General features: G+C 42.2%; 1 protein-coding gene across 1 annotated transcript; it reads right to left on the reverse strand.

The window, feature by feature from the left end:
- Positions 1–600: 600 nt before the first annotated feature.
- Plac8l1 (PLAC8 like 1) lies at positions 601–15,543 on the reverse strand. Its single transcript, XM_036204359.1, has 4 exons — positions 15,425–15,543; positions 10,239–10,375; positions 3,064–3,200; positions 601–891 (listed from the first exon to the last, which is right to left on the reverse strand). Exons 1-4 carry the CDS (start codon positions 15,541–15,543, stop codon positions 751–753), a joined length of 534 nt encoding a protein of 177 aa, XP_036060252.1. The 3' UTR covers positions 601–750.
- Positions 15,544–20,589: the final 5,046 nt, after the last annotated feature.

The raw sequence follows: 20,589 nt of genomic DNA on the forward strand, positions 1-20,589 counted from the left end.
TCAGTCTTCCCCAACAGTCTTCATGTGACTTCACATGTGTGTCTCTACCTCTCCCTCTTCTTTGAAGGACACTTGTCATGCTTGATGAGGGCCCCACCCAGCTGACCTCATCTTAATTTCATCACATTTGCAAAGACTGTTTTCAGATAAGGTCTCCTTCACAGGTACCAGAGTTTGGGGCTGCAACCTACTTTTTGTGGAGTGTAGGAGAAGCAGGAAATACAATTTAATCTGTAATGTTTGCCCAATTATGATTTTTGAGCCTGGAGCAAGGAGCCTGCAAGTGTTGGAGAAGAGTTCAAGATCAGCACCAACTTCAGACTTTCTGCTTGTGCAACTAAGACTGAAGTAGCTGGGCCAGGGGAAGGGCAATGTCTTACTGTTTCAAAGACACCGGTGCCTAATCATGCTGGGCCTACCACTGATACTTCGGGGAAAGTGGGTTGATACTATAAAGATACATGGGAAGTTTTCTAGCCTCGCGGTCACCTCTCAGGAAAGGATGGCATCAGAAGACCAGGTGAAAAGTCAACGTCCCCAAACCCAGGGTACTGAAGGGACACTAGAAGGTACTCTGCATGGCTGGACCAAAGTAGCAGAGTCAGAAAATACTCAAGACCTCAGGGGAATCAACACAGCAGGGACAGTGGTGAGTAAATCATTTATTCTATTCCAGTGAAAACCTAATGAGTGGAAAATAATCTAAGACAGGTTTGAGAGGCAAGTGCAGGAGAGGGGGCAGGAGCACTATCAAACCAGAGTGTCCTTGGGTGCTTGCACTGCACAGATTTCGTAGAGCTGGGGGGTTCTCATCTTGAGTTCTCGGGCCACCTGGCAGACCGAGAAAGGCCAGCAGCAATGCACCACCATCCAGTCTTCACAGAGTGTCCCCTAGGGCAAGACTTTGTTACTATTGGCAATGATACAGGACCATTGGTTTCTCAAGGACCTGAGTAATGTTACCTGCTGGCCCATCCCACCCTCCGTTTCTGAGATCCACCAAATACACTGGGTAGTCCAAGTGTCAAGCAATATCTGCAGCTCAGAGCCCTGCCCCTTCGATTTTTGACATGTGTCTCTCTCTGAAACCTCCAATTTTTCTTTTCAGTGTCTCTTAGAATCATCATATTTATCTTCTGTAGTTGGTAATGAAAGGGAAAGTATCAGCTCAGGACCCCAAAACTAAGTTCTCAGCACAAAGATTTGTTTGGCCCAGAGGGACAGAGGACAAGGAATATGAGAAAAAACACAAGAGACAGAGGACCAAGGAGAAAGGGAAGGGAACAAGGGAGAGAGGCAGGGTATTCATCCCTGGGGTGGGGGAGGGGGGGGACAGACAAAGTATTGCCACTGGACAGGGAGGAGACAGACATGGCACATAAGAAAATGGCAGCTTTTAAAGGTAAAATGGGAAACCCTATGTTAGGGTGAGGTGTTTAATTTTAATTGAGCATGTTAATTAGATAAGCCAAGGGGGCTTTTGATTGCTGGACTTCAATATTTTCATACCTGGACTTTGGTAGTCAGCCTCAGGAGGAGGAAGTGGCCAAAGAAGGGAACAGACCTTGGCTAGCTTTAGGGTGTAATCTAAAGGCAGGGGGGATCAAGGAGAAGGGCAAGGCCTGTCAGAGCCACATGCTCTAGTGGGCTAGTGTCCCTTCAGGTAATAAACTAGAATGGTCCCAAATCCCCATAGTAAAAAGGGATGGAAGTGAAAAGAAAATCTCCCCTCTTCTCCCCCAGAGCTGTCCCCAGCCACCCAACTACCTGCCTGGAGACAATCATTGTTTACCAGTTACATTTCCAGACAAACTTTATCGGTCTAAACGTATACACATATCATCCTTATGTGTGAATAGTTACACAAGTCTGTGTCTTGTTTTGTTCACATAGAAAGGTATTGTACTGGGCTGGAGAGATGGCTCAGAGGTTAAGAGCACTGACTGCTCTTCCAGAGGTCCTGAGTTCAATTCCCAGCAACCACATGGTGGCTCACAACCATCTGTAATGAGATCTGGCGCCCTCTTCTGACCTGCAGAGATACATGCAAACAGAACACTGTATATACATAATAAATAAATGAATATTTAAAGAAAAAAGAAAGGTATTGTAGAGCTCATCCCACAAAATACCTAAATACTATGTGTGTGAGAGAGAAACAAAGAGAGAGAGCATCTGTCTGTCTGTCTGTCTGTGTCTCTGTGTGTCTGTGCCTATGTATCCAATGCAGAAGTTTCCCTTTTGAAGATCCTCTGTGTCTGTATGTGTTGTCACCCACCTCTCCTCACTCTCTCACAGACTTCAGTCTTGGCTCTACTAGAAGTTAAGGATGCCAAGGAACCACCAAAGTAAATTTTACATGTATCACATGGGCTACACTTTAAGTCAGACCTCACAAGTACTTAGGTTTGATTCTATCTGCCCTGTCTTGAAGTAATACGAGACTTAAGTGTGGTTTTGAGGTTGGGGATCTAGCAAGTGCAAGGCCCTGGGTTCGGTCCTCAGCTCCAGGAGGTGGGGGGAGACTTAGGTGTGGTTTTATTTTTGTAGATGGGAGGGGTCAGTGGTTACAACCTCCTATTTCGGTGCATCAAAGTACATCTCAGGAAGTGTAAGTTGGCCAATGATTTGACCAAACCTTTTGACCAACAACCAGCATTATTATTTCTTCTTGGAAATATTCTTCATTATACAGCAGTTCAGTTAAGTAATAACTCCTAGTAAATAATGACATCAGAACTTTCATTCTCCACAGTTTTCCATTAAATGTGAGATTTTTAAGCATCTTCACTGATATGTATTTCTCCTCTCCCCCTCTCTCTGTCTCTGTCTCTCCTCTCTCTCTCTCTCTCTCTCTCTCTCTCTCTCTCTCTCTCTCTCTCTCTCTCACACACACACACACACACACACACACACACACACTCTCTCTCTCTCTCCCTCCCTCCCTCCCTCCCTTTCTCTCTTTCTTTCTCTCTTTCCCAATCACTTTGGGAAATCATAGGTTTGAAATGCATCCAAATTCTCATAAATATTTAGATTCATTCATGCCTCAATTGCCCTTACCTGTATCTTATGTCTCTCTCTGGTGCCAATTCTCAATGCAAAGGTAGACCCTGGTAACAGTGGCCAACAAAGACACTCTCCATAATGCCTGGCAGTATCACACTCAAGGCACATGGGACAACAGAGACCACAGACACCTGTCAATGGCACATAAAAGAAAGCCAGCGTTCTCAGATATTCAGGGAACGACTTCACATTTTAAACACATTCGCAACCCTGTGCCATCAATTCAACACTGCATTGTCTGCTTGTAACCAGGGACAAAGAATGAATAAACAATTCTCAAAACTTGGAGCTATAAAACTGTCATGACCTAGCCACATCAAAACTGTGTTCTCTTGTTAAATGTTGCCAAAGCTGAATTTGACACAGTTCTGTTAGTGTTAATTATGGCAACTGGATTTTTTTCTATCAAAAACATTAAGTAATTTTTGAATCATAACTGATACTTGTTATGCTTTTCTATCCAATTTCATTACTTAACATGGACCTAGAATACTAGACTATTCTTGGATAATGGATATCCCTTTCTATAAAAATGATAGAAAAACTTTTGGGTAGGCACTGAACCTGCTTCTTATTCTTATCAAGTTTTTATTCTATTTCTCAAGTCAGGGGTTATTCTACTTTTTTGTTAGCTTCACAGAGCCACTGACATTTGTCCATTTTAATCTGTAAACTATTAGGCAACTGGACCCTTGAGTGTCAACTGGAAATCATTTCCACTTATTACTTCATTCACCATTCACTATTGATATGGGTTGCTACACAGACTGAGTGGACTTTCTAACATGGATTCTATCTAAAGATGTTTGAGGCCACAGAGCCTTTTGAGAATATAATGGCTTTTATCAACTTGCTCCAGAAGGGAAAAGAAAATACATGCACGTGGGCAGGCAAATTGTGCATTCCCTTTCATGGAGTTCATAGAGTCACTGAAAACTATTAACAGGCCACAAGTTAAGCGCTCCTGCCATGCAGTTAAGACGTTACACCATCTAAAACTAAAAAGATGACAACCCTGATGACTTCAAATAATTAGGACTGAGCCAACAAAAATGCCATGATAACCAGTCTTGGAAACATACTGTCTTATTTAGGGTTGTCATTGCTATGATGAAACACCATGACCAAAACAGTTTGGGGAAGAAAGGGTTTATTTGGCTTATGTTTCTAAATTTTCTTCACTGGAGGAAGTCAGGACAGGCACTCAAACAGGGCAGGAACCTGGAGGCAGGAGCTAATGCAGAGGTCATGGTGGGGTACTTCTTACTGGCTTGCTTCTTGTGGTTTGCTCAGCCTGATTTCTTATAGAACCCAGGACTACCAGCACAGGGATGGAACCATCCACAATGGGCTGGGCCCTCCCACATCAATCACTAAGATAAGGCCCTACAGGCCTGCCTACAGCCCAATCATATGAAGGCATTTTCTTAATTGAGGTTTCCACCCCTCAAATGATGTTAGCTCATGTCAAGTTAACATAAAAATATGCAGCATACATGCTAAACATTTTAATCAAGGGGAATTTTATATATGGAAATGCACAAATCTTAAATGTTTACTTTGAGTGACATTATAATTGCATTCACCTATATAACAGGAAGTCCCACCCTTACCACCTGTACTTCTGGGAGAAACACAGCCATGACTTCTATCCCTGTAAGTAAATTTTGTCCTCTCTCAGCTCAAGAGAATCACATTTACTTTTATTACTGTTTTGTTTCTGTGCAACATCATGACTGTTTTTAAGATTTACTCATGTTGTTATATGAATCTGTAGTTATTACTGCTAAATAAGTAGCATTACATTGTATGAAAATTCTACAAACTGTCCTCCCAATAATATTTTATTGCTCCATTTTTTGATATCAATACCACTATGCATATTCCCATGTAAGACTTTATTTGGACATATCTCCAGTTCTCTGTGTGGATAGATGCCTGAATTTTATTTGAGTAGTTTCCTGAGAGTGGAACTGCTAGATCATATGTTTAATTCTACAAATAGAGAGAAATAGTTCTCCAAAGCATTTGTACTATTCTGTACCCCTCTGGCAATATTCAAGACTTCCAATGGATTGATATCATTGCCAGCTTTTGCTATTGTCAGAATTTTAATTTTAGCCATTGTAGCATGTGTGAAGTGTTAGTCACCACAGCTTCCGGTGTCCCAGATACGAAGGTATGGTAGGTACCATGTAGCTGAAAGTATAGCCTCAAGTAATTTTGAAACATTTTAACCTGAATTAAAAAAAAAAAAATTCTGACTGGGGATATGGTTCCATAGTAGTGTACTTGCCTAGTCTCAGTCCCCAGCACTAAAAAATAATTCCCAAGCAGAACAGAAGACTCTACCCAGCACTAACAACTAGTCTGAACAATTTGGAAAACAGCAGAGGTCTAGCAAATTTGCAGCAGGCACAGAGGGCTCCCAGATCTGCAACCTTGAATTAGGGCCATTTGAAATCAATGGCATGTTCTGTGAAGATTATGAAATACCATAAATTCCCACAAATAAAGCAATTAATAAAAATTTGTCTAATTGTAAGGCTGGCAAATTAAGCAACTGATCGATTCTGTTCTCACGTCTCTGAGCTGTACCACACACCCTGTAAAGAAGTTGATTGTGCCTCAGCATTTCAACACCATGTTAGGACCCACATGTTGGGTTTTTTGTTTGTTGGTTGGTCGGTTGATTTTTAATCTTTCTGTCAGATAACCATGCTATGTAAGTGTGCTTTTTAGATACTTGTCTTATTTTTCTACTGAGGAGACAAAACACCAGGATTGCAGCAAATTCTAAAAAGGAAGCATTTATTTGGGGGCTCATGGTTCCAGGGGGTTAGAGTCCATGCCCATCATGGTGGAGAGCATGACGACAGACAGGCAGACAGGGCGCCAGAGCAGCAGCTGGGAGCTTACATCAGATCCACAGCAAGAGGCAGAGAAAGAGCTAACTGCGAATGATGTGGACTTTTGAAACCTCAAAGCCCATCCCTTAAAAATAAAAAATAAAAATAAAAGTGACACACCTCCTCCTACAAGGCTACACCTCATAATCCTTCCCAAATAGTTCCACCACCTGGGGGCCAAGCACTGACACACACGAGCTTATGGGGACTGTTCTCATTCCAACCACAATACTCAAATTCAGCCACCTTGAACTATAAGTCAGCTGGGGTGTTTTGTTTTGTTTGTTTTGAGCTGAGGATCGAACCCAGGGCCTTGTGCTTGCTAGGCAAGTGCTCTACACTGAGTTAAATCCCCAATCCAAGTTTTTTTAGAAAAAAATGTATGAAGCTCAAACTTTTATTTCACAATAGCTAATGTTTATAAAGAGTTCACTATGTGCCAAGCAAGCTCTTGCTGAAAACATTTTGCACATGTTAATTCATTTAAATAATCATATAAACTAGGCACTTTCTCTTTGGTTTTTCTGTGTATTGCTGACTGTCCTAGAACTCGCTCTGTAGACCAAATTCAAGAGATCCGCCTGCCTCTGCCTCCCAAGTGCTGGGATTAAAGGCATGTACCACCACTGCCTGGCACTTTTAAGACCTACATGATAGCCTGCCCCATAACCACAGTACTTGTGGTACTGATACTGTAGGATCATGAGTTCAAGGACAGCCTGGGATACATGGGAAATTCTAGAACAGCCTGTGCTTACTAAGACCCTATCTCAGAAAACCAGTCAATGTATAAAATAGGTCCTTTTACTAGCCCCATTTTATAACTTCACATACTCTCCATAACTAAGTAATTGTCCCTAAGTTTATTAATATTATTAGTGGAGGGCAGAGACCAGATTTGAACTCCAGGAGACTGATCCCAAAGTCCTAGTACTACACATATATTCATGTTCTCAATGTTTTATATTTCTTTCCTATCATAATGCAAAAGGGTTTATGTATTCCAGGACAGAATGCCCATTATATTTATCCCAGTGGGATGGTCTGAACTCATGTGAATATTTTCAGAAGGACCCTCTGAGTCAAGTGTCACTGCTCTGCATGGGGAGGAGTGTGGTTGGAGATGAGAACACTCAGACTAGACCCCAAGAAGGAATGCACAAGAGTAAAAGGGTGGGATCCTTTTTCAGAAGGGGGAGGCTTTGCAGTGATATTGGAGGCCAGGGTAAGCATTTAGAATATGGGAGGCACTCTTATAAAATCCATAGATAAAAGAAAACAGAAGAGAAAAAATGGCACAGGGCATGAGTGGGTAGCTTGCTGAAAAGGAAATACCAATGGCCAACAATAATGTCACTAGAAAGGCATATTAATACTATCAGAAGCCACTTGCTACTCACAAGAATGCCCCATTTTTAATGTATGTTTGGAGACATACATGGATGTGGAAATTGGCCTAACCACATTAGATGACAACTTTGCTCAATCTATTAAGACTTAAAACACTCTAGGAACGAACAATTTCACTTATCAGTGCCTGGAGTAATGCTTATACAATTGTACAAAAAGACAGCTGCAAGGATAGTCACTGTAGCACTGTCTGTATCACAAAATTTAAAAATGTAAATAAATCTGTCGGTAGGCTAAAGAACAGAGCATGAGCGTATAACCACTAAGAACGTGGTAAAAGGACTGGAGAGATGGCTCAGTGGTTATGAATGCTTGCTGTACAACCATGAGGACCTGAGTTTGGATCCTAGCAGCCACATAACAAGCCAGCATACATACCTGAAACGCCAGGACTGCGGAACACAGAGACAAGACGAGTGGTGGGGCTTGGTGGCTGCCTTCCTAGTTCTAGGTTCAGTGAGAGGCCCAGTCTCAAAGGAGTCCTCTGGTCTCTGCCCATGCACACTGGTACCCACACCTACATACACACTCCCCGCCACACACACACTTTTTTAAAAGAATGATAAAAGATCAGTTAAGTAGCTAAGTCTCTAAGACTAATTTGAATTTAAACAAATCAAATTGCATAAGGGGTACAGTTTAATACCATTTACACTTTGCTTAAAGAGTTACAAAGCAGTAACATATATTGCTAATGGATAGACAGGTAAACATAGAGAAAATACCTGGAAGGAAACCTTCTCTATTGGTTTTTTGTTGTTACTCCTGCTTACAGCCCCAAATTGGCATTTACAAAGAGACAAGGATCCTTTCTCTGTAACATCTCATGTTTATAAGGTGAATGTACCAACAGCATATTGGTCACATATTTTCTTCTTTTACAGAGCTCGAGGTCAATAGGGATTTGTGGCACACATTCAGTCTTCTCCTTTACTTCCATAGTCTACCTAAACTCAGACCTATTCTCTACCCTTGTGTGTGGAATGCCATTCTTCCAACTCACAGGCAAGTCAAGACAAAAACAAGAAGCCGTGGTGTGGAGGCCCAGAGAGCAGAAGTAGGCAAGGCGGGTGGAAACCTGAGCGCAGCACATTTCAGATCAGTTATTGCAAGGGAGCCAAGCCTTCCAATAATAAGATACTCTAGAGAGGAACAAAGCTCATGCATGCATTGCCAGTGGGAGTGTAAACAAATTCACCTTCCAGAAGGAAAGCCACTCGGCAACACCGACCAGACTTTAAGGAGGCGTGTTCTGTTTGGTCAGCAAGTTTACTCATTAGCAATTACCCAAGACAGATATCCTCATACTATGCAAAAATGGCATCTGAACAAGCATAGTCACACAGCATTGGTTTGACTAAACCACATAAAGGCCCAACAATAGGAGTTTCTGCATAAATAAACTGTGGTACAAAGGGATTCATAAAGCAATTTAAGAAATTAGCTCCAGATGTGCTCATGTGGTGTGATCACCTAAGTGTGTGGTGACATTGAAACAAAGGTGTCTAGCAATGTGTATTATAATTCTCCAATTTATGTAAAATATGTACACACATAAGTAAGGGATGGGGAGGGCACCAAAATATCCACACCTGTAGAGACTGTTTTGTCCTTTGGTTGTCTTTTATATTTTTCTTTTTTGTGATCATTAAATGGTGTTTTTACATTTTAAAGTATATTTTCTTTTAAAATCTTTCCATAGCCTTCTAAGTATGTGAACTCTATCTGGACTCTTAACAGAGTAGCTGCCTCCGGGGAGAACAGGGTAGACAGAAAGCAGGATACATACTTGCTTCTCATGGGTTCTGGGATGGTGACACATGGCAGCTGAGATCAACAGAGGCTCAGTGTGCCCTTGCTCTAAGCCAGAGGTCAGTCCTGAAACTAGAACTTCTTGACAACTGAACCAGAGCCAGAAAAGATCTCAGTCAACAAAGGGGTCTCAGATCATTCTTGTTACAAGAATAATACATATTCTTCATGGAGATATTGAAGAGATAATAAAAAAATGAAATGCATATGTTAGCTTGCCATCTGGAGACATCTGCTGTAAATAATAGTATTTGTAGCCTTCTATATTTTTCTAACTGCTTTCACTTCCTCCAGATGGAACTTGATGAACACAGTTTTGCATTCACTCGGCTTCTTAAACCCAAAACCATATGCAAGCCAGGTGTGGTACCATGCATCTTTAGTCCCAGCACTCAGGAGACAGGCATGTGGATCCCTAAGAGTTCCAGACCAGCCAGGGAAGCACAGCGAGACCCTGTCTCAAAAAATAAATTAATGAATAAAACAAAACTGTACACAAAAGATCTTTCTACTCACTATATGTTACTCTACTACATGACTTTTCATAGCTGCATAATAATTCAGTGGATGGATGCAATATATATGCTGTTCCAAGCTTTACTACAGTAACCAATGCTTCAGTGTCAATGTTCATGGTCAATGTTGCACATGATCTATTTCCTCAGACTAAGCTCCTACTAAGAAATGTAGTTGTCAGGTAAACAGCTGTTGTAACACCTGCTGTTCTCTACCAGCTCACACTGTCCCATCTAGTGGACAAGGGGGGCTATTTTATGTATCTTTGCCAACAATGGATTCTATCATTTAAATTTTAAAAAATCTTTGAAAATAGCACTTGTCCTATGAACGGGTCTACTTTATTGAAAAGCATGATTCCCCGCCCCCCCCAACTCAAGAGTAGGCTTGAGGACACCAGACCAGTACAGTTCAACTGAAATTTACTTTCTGACCTTGTGCTGGGGTAGCTTTTCCACTTACTGATACCTCACAGGAGAAAATGGTAAGGAGGAAGAGCTTGAGCGAAAAGGAAACACATACAGATTTTCCTATCTCTGTAGACACTGAAGAGGCCGGTGCTCCAGTCTCCACCAGTCTGAACAATAGCTGTGACCGTGGTCCTGCCACTGGCTCCGCGGATAGGTTGCTTTACCACAGCACGAGCTGGTTCTTGGCTCCTGGAGAGTCGAGGATGATGATTAACTTGTTAACAAAGATGCTGAAGAATGATAACCGTTGATCAAGACAGAACAATAAAGGAGAGATCAGAGACCCATGGTGCCAAGAGACTGACTCATAAGCCAGGCTGACTCCTCAGCCCCCTCTTTCAGCATGCCTTCTCTGACTTTTTAATTTTTTGTCCCATTAAGGACCAATCTATCACTCAAGTTCAATGTCCAATCTATCACCTCAATGTTTGCCAGGGTTTCATAATACTTGAAACAAAGAGACATCAGGTCAGATGCCAGCATGTCTCTCCCTGGTGACATGGCCTCAGCTAAATGGTTTAAGCTCCCTACTTCCTGTCCGTTCAGACGGGAACACTATCTCATGAGGCTTATTGTACCAACTGAAAGACATATAATTAATTTACTGTCTCCAGAGGGTGCACCACAGGTGAAGTAAGCTATAATCCAGGAGTAGTGAGCATCTGTTAAAGAAAGAATGATGGGGAACTGAGAGAGCAACTAGAACTGGGACTCAGCTACTGGAGTTGACATGTGATGGCCCCAATGCAGAACCCCCACAACTTCAACTTGGAGTTGATTTTCCCTGAAGAGAATGGATACTTCCACTTTCTGCAATCCTAAATTAGGAAACAAATGCTCAAGGGACTGAGATGCCACAGTGAAGTGAGGGAAAAAATTCCCTCCTCTTTCTGAGGTGGAAAGCCTGGCCTGAATTTCAGTCATGGAAATGCCAACTGTCATTTCTGTCGATGAAGGTAAGCTGCTTCAAGGTTCATGGGAAAGTTGGGTCAACTTGGAGTCAGTGGGCCTAGAATGAGGAGGCTAAGCCTGCACCATGTTGTTATTACCTTGTTGTATGACTCTCCTATGGCAAGCCTCATGAAACATTTGTACCTAATCTCTGATGTGCTATGGAAAAATAAGGAAGGAACCTGCCTCACATTCGCAATAAAACAAACAAGACACAACACCATTTTCCCAGGAACTATTGTTGCCGTCACCAAGTTCTAGATGCCCTAGAAGTCAAAGTGAAACATGTCTGACCAATCATAAGATTGTATTTCCCTGGGGCTAAATAGCTGGGGAGCCTTCCAGACCTGATTTGGAGCAATAAAATCAAAGAGATGTTATGGAATAGTATGTCTTTTCCATTACACCAATAGTTCCTACTCTTGTTATTGTGTTGAAGGTCCCCAGCTGGTGGTGTGATTTGGAGAGGTACCGGAAACTTTAGGCGGTAAGGCCTATTTGGAAGAAGTACTTCATTGGGATCGTACCTTTGAAGGTTTTGCCTTGTGAAGGGGGCTGGTCATGCCTTTGAAGGTAGCCTTTAAAGGGGCCAGAGACCAGCCCCTCCCTCCCTCTCTGCTCCCTGTATACCCTACACTATCTTCTTCCATATGTTCCCATCACCATGATGAACTCAACATGGGCCCATAGTCCATGGGGCTGAGGAATATGGGTTGAAATCTCTGAAATACACAATTCTTTCTTTTAGTTGTTTAGATCATGCATTCATGTGACAAGAAAGCTAATAGCTTGCCCAAGCATTACCGAACAGGACAACTTGTTGAAACAAATTCCAAAGCCTTGCCCCAGACCAACTGCACAGGTCTCCAAAGAAGTCCAGAAGTTCCTACCATAACAGGTTTCCAGGGAATTCTTAAGCAAGCACTCTGCTACCACCTGACATTGACACCTGGTGGGTTTGGAGGCCACTGGAGACTGCAATAGCTTCCTAGTCTTCACCAGCTGGGCGGTGTCTCTGCAAGAGGACAGCAAGGACAACAGAACAGGAGGTAGACAAGACGGGAGGATGCCTGAAACACACCTAGTCCAAAGACCCAGTGAGTCATCAAGATCCTAAACAAAGAGCTGGGGATGCTACACAAGAGCTCAGAAGGGAGGCTGGGCTGGAGTCTCTGGGCACCAGAGCACCCCTAGTCTTTTTATCTGTTAGGCATTACGGAGAATACTTAGGATCTAATTACCAATTTAAGACCTTGTGTGCTCTTAAGACATGTAAATAGGAAAACATGTAAAACAAAATTAATGCTATATCAAACACTGAAAGTTAACATTATGTCCATTCCAAACTCTTGAATTCTGTTGTTGTTTGGTGTGTTTTTGTTGTTCCATTTTGAGACAGACTTATGTAGTCCTGGCTGGCTTGGAACTTACAGAGATGAACCTGCCTCTGCCTACTGAGTGCTGGGCTAAAGGCTTATGTCACCACATTCAATCCAACTCACAAGTCTTTTATTGTATTTGAAAATACATTTAAGGTTTTCTTGTTTCTTAAGAGGCACGGTTGCTGAAAAGCAGCAGCCAGTGGCTAATCACTACTTATAACCGGATAATTTCAAAATACAATTGTAAAATACCCTTTCATTTTCCACTCGGATGTATAAGAAGAAAAAGAGAATTATGGCACATGTATGTGTTGATGTTTGTTCCGAAGTGAGTTAGGGATTATTTCTGTGGACTGACAGATGTTCCCTGAAATCATATTGAGTCCCCAGTCCCCAGTGTGGCTGTACATGGAGATGACTCCTAGGAAGTAAAGTTCAGTGGGTCAGAGGGATAGAATCCTGAGTTAATGGGACTGATGAAGAGAGACACCAAGCAAGTACCCAGCCAGGAGAGGCCTCACAGAACACAACTGTGCTCCCCCAAACCTAGACCCCAACCTCCAGAACTCAGGGAATTAGTTGTTACTAACTCCACCTGGCCTAGGGTCTTCTGTCATAGCCATGTATGAACATTTGAAACTGGTCCTGAAGAATCTGCTTTCATATTGGTCCTATTTCATCCCCTCCTCCATGTGAGCTCCTTGTTGCCAGGAAGCACATACTGTTGTTTCTCTTTACATGCCCAGCATCCAGCACACTACCCTGAAACTGAGTGAGCGCTCGATAAATATTTGCTGATTGGATCAAATAGATTCACTGTCTCTTCTGTTGTCCTCAAGCCTTTCTCAAATCCAGCTCCTCTGGGCTAAATCACACAACTTGAACTGCGTTTCAATTCTGTAGTACAGGACATAACTCTCAGGTGTGAACTGATGAAATAAAAGCAGAGGGTAGCCTAAAAGCTTTCTGCATCTCTACACAATCCAAGGCATTTCCTTCGCAGCATGATGCCTACCAGTGAGGGCTTCCATCATTATGCTAAGAGCTTCAATCATCTCTGATTTTAGTGGAGGGATTTCTGAGAGCTGAGCACCTGGAAAGATCCCCCCCCCCCCCAATGAACCACTTACAGCTTGCAGCCCTAGACAAGAATTTTCTGCTTCTATCTTAAAATTATGTGCATAACACCTTTTATCACAGCAAGGAAGCCAGTCTTTTATCTACTCCAAATCAAATAACCAAGAAGCTAACTTTTACTTGTTGGAAACAATTACTTGTGTGTGTGTGTGTGTGTGTGTGTGTGTGTGTGTGTGTGTAATTTTGAGCTCAATAAGAACCCTGTTCTAATACTCTGAATCTTCAGTGTTTTTTTTTATTAAAATGTTTAGATTTATAGATGCAAAGACGTTACAGTTCAAGCTTATTGTTCATCTGTCATGATTAAAATAACAATGCCAGCCCTTCCCTTGGCACTTTTTATGTGCCAGGCATTTAGTAGTCCCATTAAAAACAGAAAGATGACGAGGTGTGACATAGCACACCTGTAATCCCAGTACCTGGGAAAACAAGGCAGGAGAATGAGACCAGTGAGGCCTACATAGCAAAACCCTATCAAAACAGAATGAGGATTAGAGAGAGAGTCACAGCAAGAACAAGGGGTGGGGGATGGCTTATCTTAATCTGGGGCTGCTATAGATGAGATGAAGTAGTTACTGTAACTTCTTGGCAGCTTGTCTGTATATCACCCCCAAGGGATGCTTATGCCACCATGAAGAATAGGAACAAGCTCGACATGATGGATACAGTGGATGCCACAGAACTGCACCAAATCAGAGACGCTGTCCATTCACAAGCAGAAAGAGCAGATTTGTCCACACTGAATTTCAAATCCAGCTCAGCTACATTCTATTCTTTAAGCTTAAGAAAGACCCCATCAGCAGCTCAGCTCTGGTCTCATCTTCCTCCTCCTACTGCGTTTTCAGTACTCTAGCTCTTGGTTGCCATGAGCCTTCAACAATATCATGTACTTGGTGCATGGTAGGCAAGCAATGGATGGCAGCTAGTGTTAACATGACTTCAGCATCCAGTGGGCATTCTTCGCTTTTCTGAGGAACAAAGAAGGCAGAGAAATCTGGGTCCGTTTTTTGTTTTGTTTTTTTAAGCCAATATATGTGCTACCCAAATACCTTGAAATACGGTCAGGATGGCCAACCATCTCAATTTTCCAGGATAGAGGAAAGAGAAGTAGGATAGAGAACTATTGGTGCTAAAATCGAGACGGTCCTGAGAAAACCAAGAGAGATGGTAACTCTGCTCATCAAAAGCAGAGGGAAGCTTTAGTGGGAAACGGGGATGACAGTAGCCAAAGTCTCATCGGATTCTCCTACCTAGGAATGCTTCGGATTGGTACAATACACCCTCCCTCTTTCTGCCTTCACTCTGTCCTAACTCCCTCTCCTAAGAAGCCAGGCACCCTCCTCACCAAATGTTGACTGTCCTCACTTTGAATGCATCAGTCCGGGCAGTTTCTGTTAATTCTTTAGTCAAACAGGCAGGGCTAAGAATTTATTGTACCTTCCACTCAGGCCTCTTTGTTTACTTCAAATTCTTAATCAAAGTCAAATCTCTGATATGTTTATGTCAAAGGCGTGGGAATCACAGGCAGTCACCAGAAATAAAGGATAGGACAATTTAAACTAAGAATGAAGAGATTTCCTTTCACACAAGCGGTCCTTCTTTCACGAGCCAAGCACAGTTTTGCCCCCCTTTCCAAGTACCCATGGAGCTAGGTAACTCTCACTCTCCCCACAAGCTGCTGTTCTTGCCGGGGCTGCTTTCACAAAGAAACTGGCTGGGTATTCCAATTAAGAGCAAAATCTGGGAGAAAAGTCACCTGACTTCCTACCTCAAGTCGGAGATGAAATGCTCATCCTTAGATGACATGAATGAAAAGAGCGGCATATGTGTCCTGAGCAAGGCAGTGTCCTCGTGGCACCTGGAGAGGGGATGCCCGAGCCAGCTCATCCTCAGAAGTGTCTTCTTGTCCTTTCCCTTGGACAACACAGAGACTGGTTCTCAACCGGGTCACACCAAAGTGAAGCATGCCTTTAAAAGAATGTTGCCTTGATATTCTGGAACCTGAGGTCATAGCAGTCTGAATAGAGAGAGACTTTATCTTTTTGAAGATGAGCACATGTCTCACAAAGGGCCTGTGCCTTTTTCTAGGCTGAAGAGAGACTAGTGGAGATACAATGTAAACACAAAATTTAAAAAAGGGACTTATCTTTGATGGGAAAATCCTTTGCTTTTAAAAGATATCTTTACTAAGTATTTACCTAGTTAAGTGCTACTAAGCACCACGTAGGCACAGAAGCTGCAGTTTTCTACCCTACTAGGCACTGAGGTGGTTTTAGCATCAGGACCAATGGTCCAATCCTGAAAGTTCAAACAATTCCATAATATACTCAAAAGCAGGACAAAAAGGTCTTCCAGCCTGGGGATTACTTATCAAAAAAAGGGGGAAAAAAAAAGTCTCCAAAGGATCAGAAAACCATTAAGAAAAATGATTGTGGACAGACTATCACCAATGTATAGAAGTAGTGAACCATTACTTCTAATTAACAAAGGGGGGGAAAACATATATCATACATGCCTGGAAAAAGCCAAATGTATCAAAAATGTGTCTTTACAATTGAAAGTTCTAAGAGTGTTTTCAGAAAAAAGGGAGGTCACCCGCAATGAAAGCTCCAGAAGTGACTGTCCAGGATGGTATCTCTGAAACAGAACATCCTGGAAGTTGTCATAAAGTACCATTAACAAGGGGAATTTTGGAATTTTTCAAGTTTAGGAATTGAACAAACTGACATAATTTATCTTCAAATGCTGCAACGAAAGGAATGTTTAATTTGAATTTCAACAAACCTCTAGACTGTTGCTAATAGAAATACATTCTGAGCCATTTTAAACTCTTAGTCAAGTGAAACAAAAGTAAGAAGAAACAAACTTAACAAACATGAGATCATACTATTTTGGCATTCAAGCTTTTTTTTTTTAAATTTATGTGTGGGTGCTGTGTCTGCATGAATGTCTGCACATTATGAGCATGTCTGGTGTCCACAAGGCCAGAAGAGGCCCCTCGGATCAGAGTCACAGACAGCTGTGACCCACCATGTGGATGCTGAGAACTGAACCAGGGTCTCTAGAGGAGCAGCCAGTGCTCGTAACCACTGAGCCATCGTTCCTGCCCCTTCAATCTATATTTTAAAATTATTATTGAAGTATGTTGCATTCATTTTACATACAAAGACTCTAGGATCTGGAATGTAAACTACAGTTACAGCACATCGGGAAATGGCCCAGCTGCATCTCAAGTGCTCTGAAGACTGGTGTGGCTAGTGGCGAAGCCCTGAACAGCAAACTCTGAATTTTCCTTCAGAAGAAGGATGAGAGGAACAAATTACCACCTCCTCTTAAAAACTGAAAAAGCAGGCTGCAGAGATGGCTCAGAGGTTAAGAGCGCTGCTTGCTCTTCCAAGGGTCCTGAGTTCAATTCCCAGCAACCACATGGTGGCTCACAACCATCTGTAAGGAGATCTGGTGCCCTCTTCTGGCCTGTGGGGATACATGCATATATAAATAAATCTAAAATTTAAAAAACACCTGAAAAAGCAGGGAAAAAAAATTGAAAAAGCAGTATTGATAAGTTTTTTCGCTGATAGGCCTGTCCACCAACGCAGCAATCAAAATCAGACCAAATCACACCAAATTAGAAAAAGCCCAGGTTTAATGGGTAAAGCGCTCATGGGTGATTCTCCAGGCCCACAGAGAGGAGACAGGGACGAGAGATTGGAAAACCACGTGCCTGTTTTCTGGGATGCAGCTTATATCCCCTGTGGGAGTGGCTTTGAGCCTCTCTGGGAGAGGAGCTGTGTTTGGGGTGGGGGTATGAGGGGGCGGGTTTTGGGAAAGAGATGGGGAGGGGAGTTGAGGTGGGTCTTCTATCAGAACAAGTATTTATGACATTCTTTAAGACCTTTAAGTGTCATCTTCTACCCTGGCTTTTGTGCACGCAGCTAGTTATATTCTGTGGATAGTCTATCAGTGAACAACTGGAAACTTACAGTACTCCAAGTTTGGGGATATTCTTCTAACGCAATGGTTCTCAACCTGTGGGTCAGGACCCCTTTGGGAGTTGAATGACCTTTCACAGGGGTCGCACATCAGATCTCCTGAATATCAGATAATTACAGTACAATTCATAACAGTAGCAAAGTTACAGTTATGAAATAGCAACAAAAATCATTTTATGGTCGGGGGTCATGAGGATCTGTATTAAAGGGTTGCAGCATTAGGAAGGTTGAGAACCATTGTTCTAACGTAAGTGTGAAGTTACGTCCAAGACACTAAGAAAAACAGTGAACAGTGCTAAACCCACACAGTCTTAAGAGTGTTAAAGGAATGTATTTTCAAGACATATATCAAAATATTAACAAATTAAGCCAGGCATGGTGCTGCACACCTTTAATCCTAGCACTTGGATCTCTGAGTTCAAGGCCAGCCTGGACTACAGAATTCTGGGCTAGGCAGGACTACAGAGAGAAACTCTGTCTTGAAAAACCAAAAATAACAAAAATAAAAATAAATATATAATGTTTCAGAAATGTATAGTGACACTCCACTATTAAGTTAAAATACCCAAATTTACCCTAGAATCCAAGAGCTCCTATAAGAAGATCACATTTCCAACTTCCTTCTCTTTCTTATTCATAAACATCCTATTCTGAGCATCATCTCCAAGCATCTCCCATGGGTCTACCTTTACCATAGTTCTTCTCTACAAGTTTCAAGAGCTGGGAGTGAGGCCCTGCTCCTTCAGCTGCCCCTTCAATCCCGTCCTCTACACCACACCTCATCTGTGAAGTCTTCCTGCCTGCAGGGCATGTAACATCTCTCCTCCGACCCAAAAGCCTGACCACACAGCAACAGACCCATTCTGTTCTCCAGGAACCAGTTCTGTCTACCTGCCCAGAATGTGGAAGTGAACACAGAACAGGCGGTGAGTGCTCCAATTCAACCCTCCCATGAGTTTGTGGGATTCTGAACACCCACTTCCAACTCCAGACCTGTCTCGTGGGATCTCCTTGCTGTTCACTGCTTCTATAGGTAGCTCCATGCCCCTTTCGGAACCTTTCTATTTGCTGTTCCCAGGCACCTGCTAACAAAAGTGCATCTGCTCTTGAACCTATAAGCTAGCTTACGTCTTCAAATTCATTCTGAATATTCACATTTCCCAAACCATTAGCCACATATTCATAAGGGGCTTCACCATGTGTCCTTTCTTTTCAGACTTATTACTTCCACATGTGTGTGTGTGCACCTGTTCCAGTCTCCGTGCACTATGTGCACAGAGGAGCCTGAATCCAGATGAGGGTGTCAGATCCCCTGGAACTGGAGTTGTAAGGGGATATTAGCCATCATGTGGGTGCCCAGATCCAAACCTCGGTCCTCTGCAAGCGTGGGTAGTTGTTGAATGATGCACCCCTCCAGCCTCTCCTATACATCCCTTTAATTAATTAAAATTTTTCATTTATTTTACACCCTGATAGATGTTTCCCCTCTCGCCTCCCTCCCATCCCCTCCCCCCTCCTATACATTCTTAACAGAGTCTATAGAATATTACTTGCAAAGAACATAAGTGTCCATATATAGGAGATAAGTAGGCAAGGGAACCTTCACAACAGCCTTATGCAATGGAGTGGAAGAAAAAGGGCAGGTTAGGGCAGGGGAAGAGAAGTGTGCAAAAGAATTCTCATAACAACAAATTCAGGTTATGTTGTTAACCTTAAAAAGCAAAGTATAAAATAATTTTATATATAATTCTATAGAAAGATATTTATATATCATTCTACAGAAAAATATTTCCTCCTACTATAATTATAAAAAATTTAAATATAAATAAATTGCCTTCTTTGGAAAGAAATAGAGAAAACATAACCAAGAAATTAAATAATAATGTCTAGCTATTAAGTGGAAAAGTGATGTAAGAGTTTTGTGAATGGATATAGTTTTGACTTTCAAAGCATACATTTTACTTTTTTAAAAAAGAAAAAGAAGCAGGCTAGAGAGACAGCTCAGCAGTTAAGAACACGGTTGTCTTGCAGAGAATCTAAGTTCAGTTTCTAGAGCTGGCTCCCAGTGGCCTTTAACTCCTGCACCTGGGAATGAAGCCTTCTTCTGGCCTTCACAAGCACTGCATTCACTCACGTGCATAAACACACACTCAAGGCACACACATACACTTAACTAAAAACAGAACAAATCTTTTTTTTTTTTTTTTTTTTTTTAAGAAAACCATGAAACTGGACAGAAAAGAATAACAAATGGTCTGATTAAAACCACATATAGGGCTGGGCATGATGGTGTCCGTCTTTAATCCCAGAACTCAGGAGGTAGAGGCAGGCGGATCTCTGTGAGTTTGAGGCTAGCAAAGTTACAGGACAGCCAGGGCTACACAGAGAAACCCTGTCTCAAAACAAAACAAAAAAGCACATAAAAAATAATTGGGCCAGGTGTGGTGGTACACGCCTTTAATCCCAGCAAAGGAAAGGCAGAGGCAGGTGGATTCGAGTTCCAGGCCAGCCTGGGAGACATAGAGAGACCCTGTCTCAAAAAAACAAACAATAATTCAAGAAACCAACGATAAAAAAAGAATTCAAAAATATACTTGAATATAACGCTGACTATAGCCAAGAAAGATGTTCTAAAGACAGACAGAAAGAAAAAGAACTAAAGAGTAAAAATCAATAACTTGGAAGATTCTTCATCAATAGTTGTGTTGAACTGATAGCTCTAAAGCAGACAAACCTGAAGGAAAACAGTTGCCATGGTTCCCTCGCACAAGAACAAAATAAAAGGTGGCCTCAAGGACCAACACAAAGGACACAAAGCCTACACCCTCCTAAGAAGCGCTCACTCACTAGCAGCATCTGGCCAAGGCTTCCTATCTGCCGGACATTGTACATGTAGTTTTCGCAGATCAGCCAAACCCACTGACAGTAAGGCAGCAAGGCT

Source organism: Onychomys torridus, chromosome 13, assembly GCF_903995425.1.
Source record: "Onychomys torridus chromosome 13, mOncTor1.1, whole genome shotgun sequence".
Lineage (NCBI taxonomy): Eukaryota > Metazoa > Chordata > Mammalia > Rodentia > Cricetidae > Onychomys > Onychomys torridus.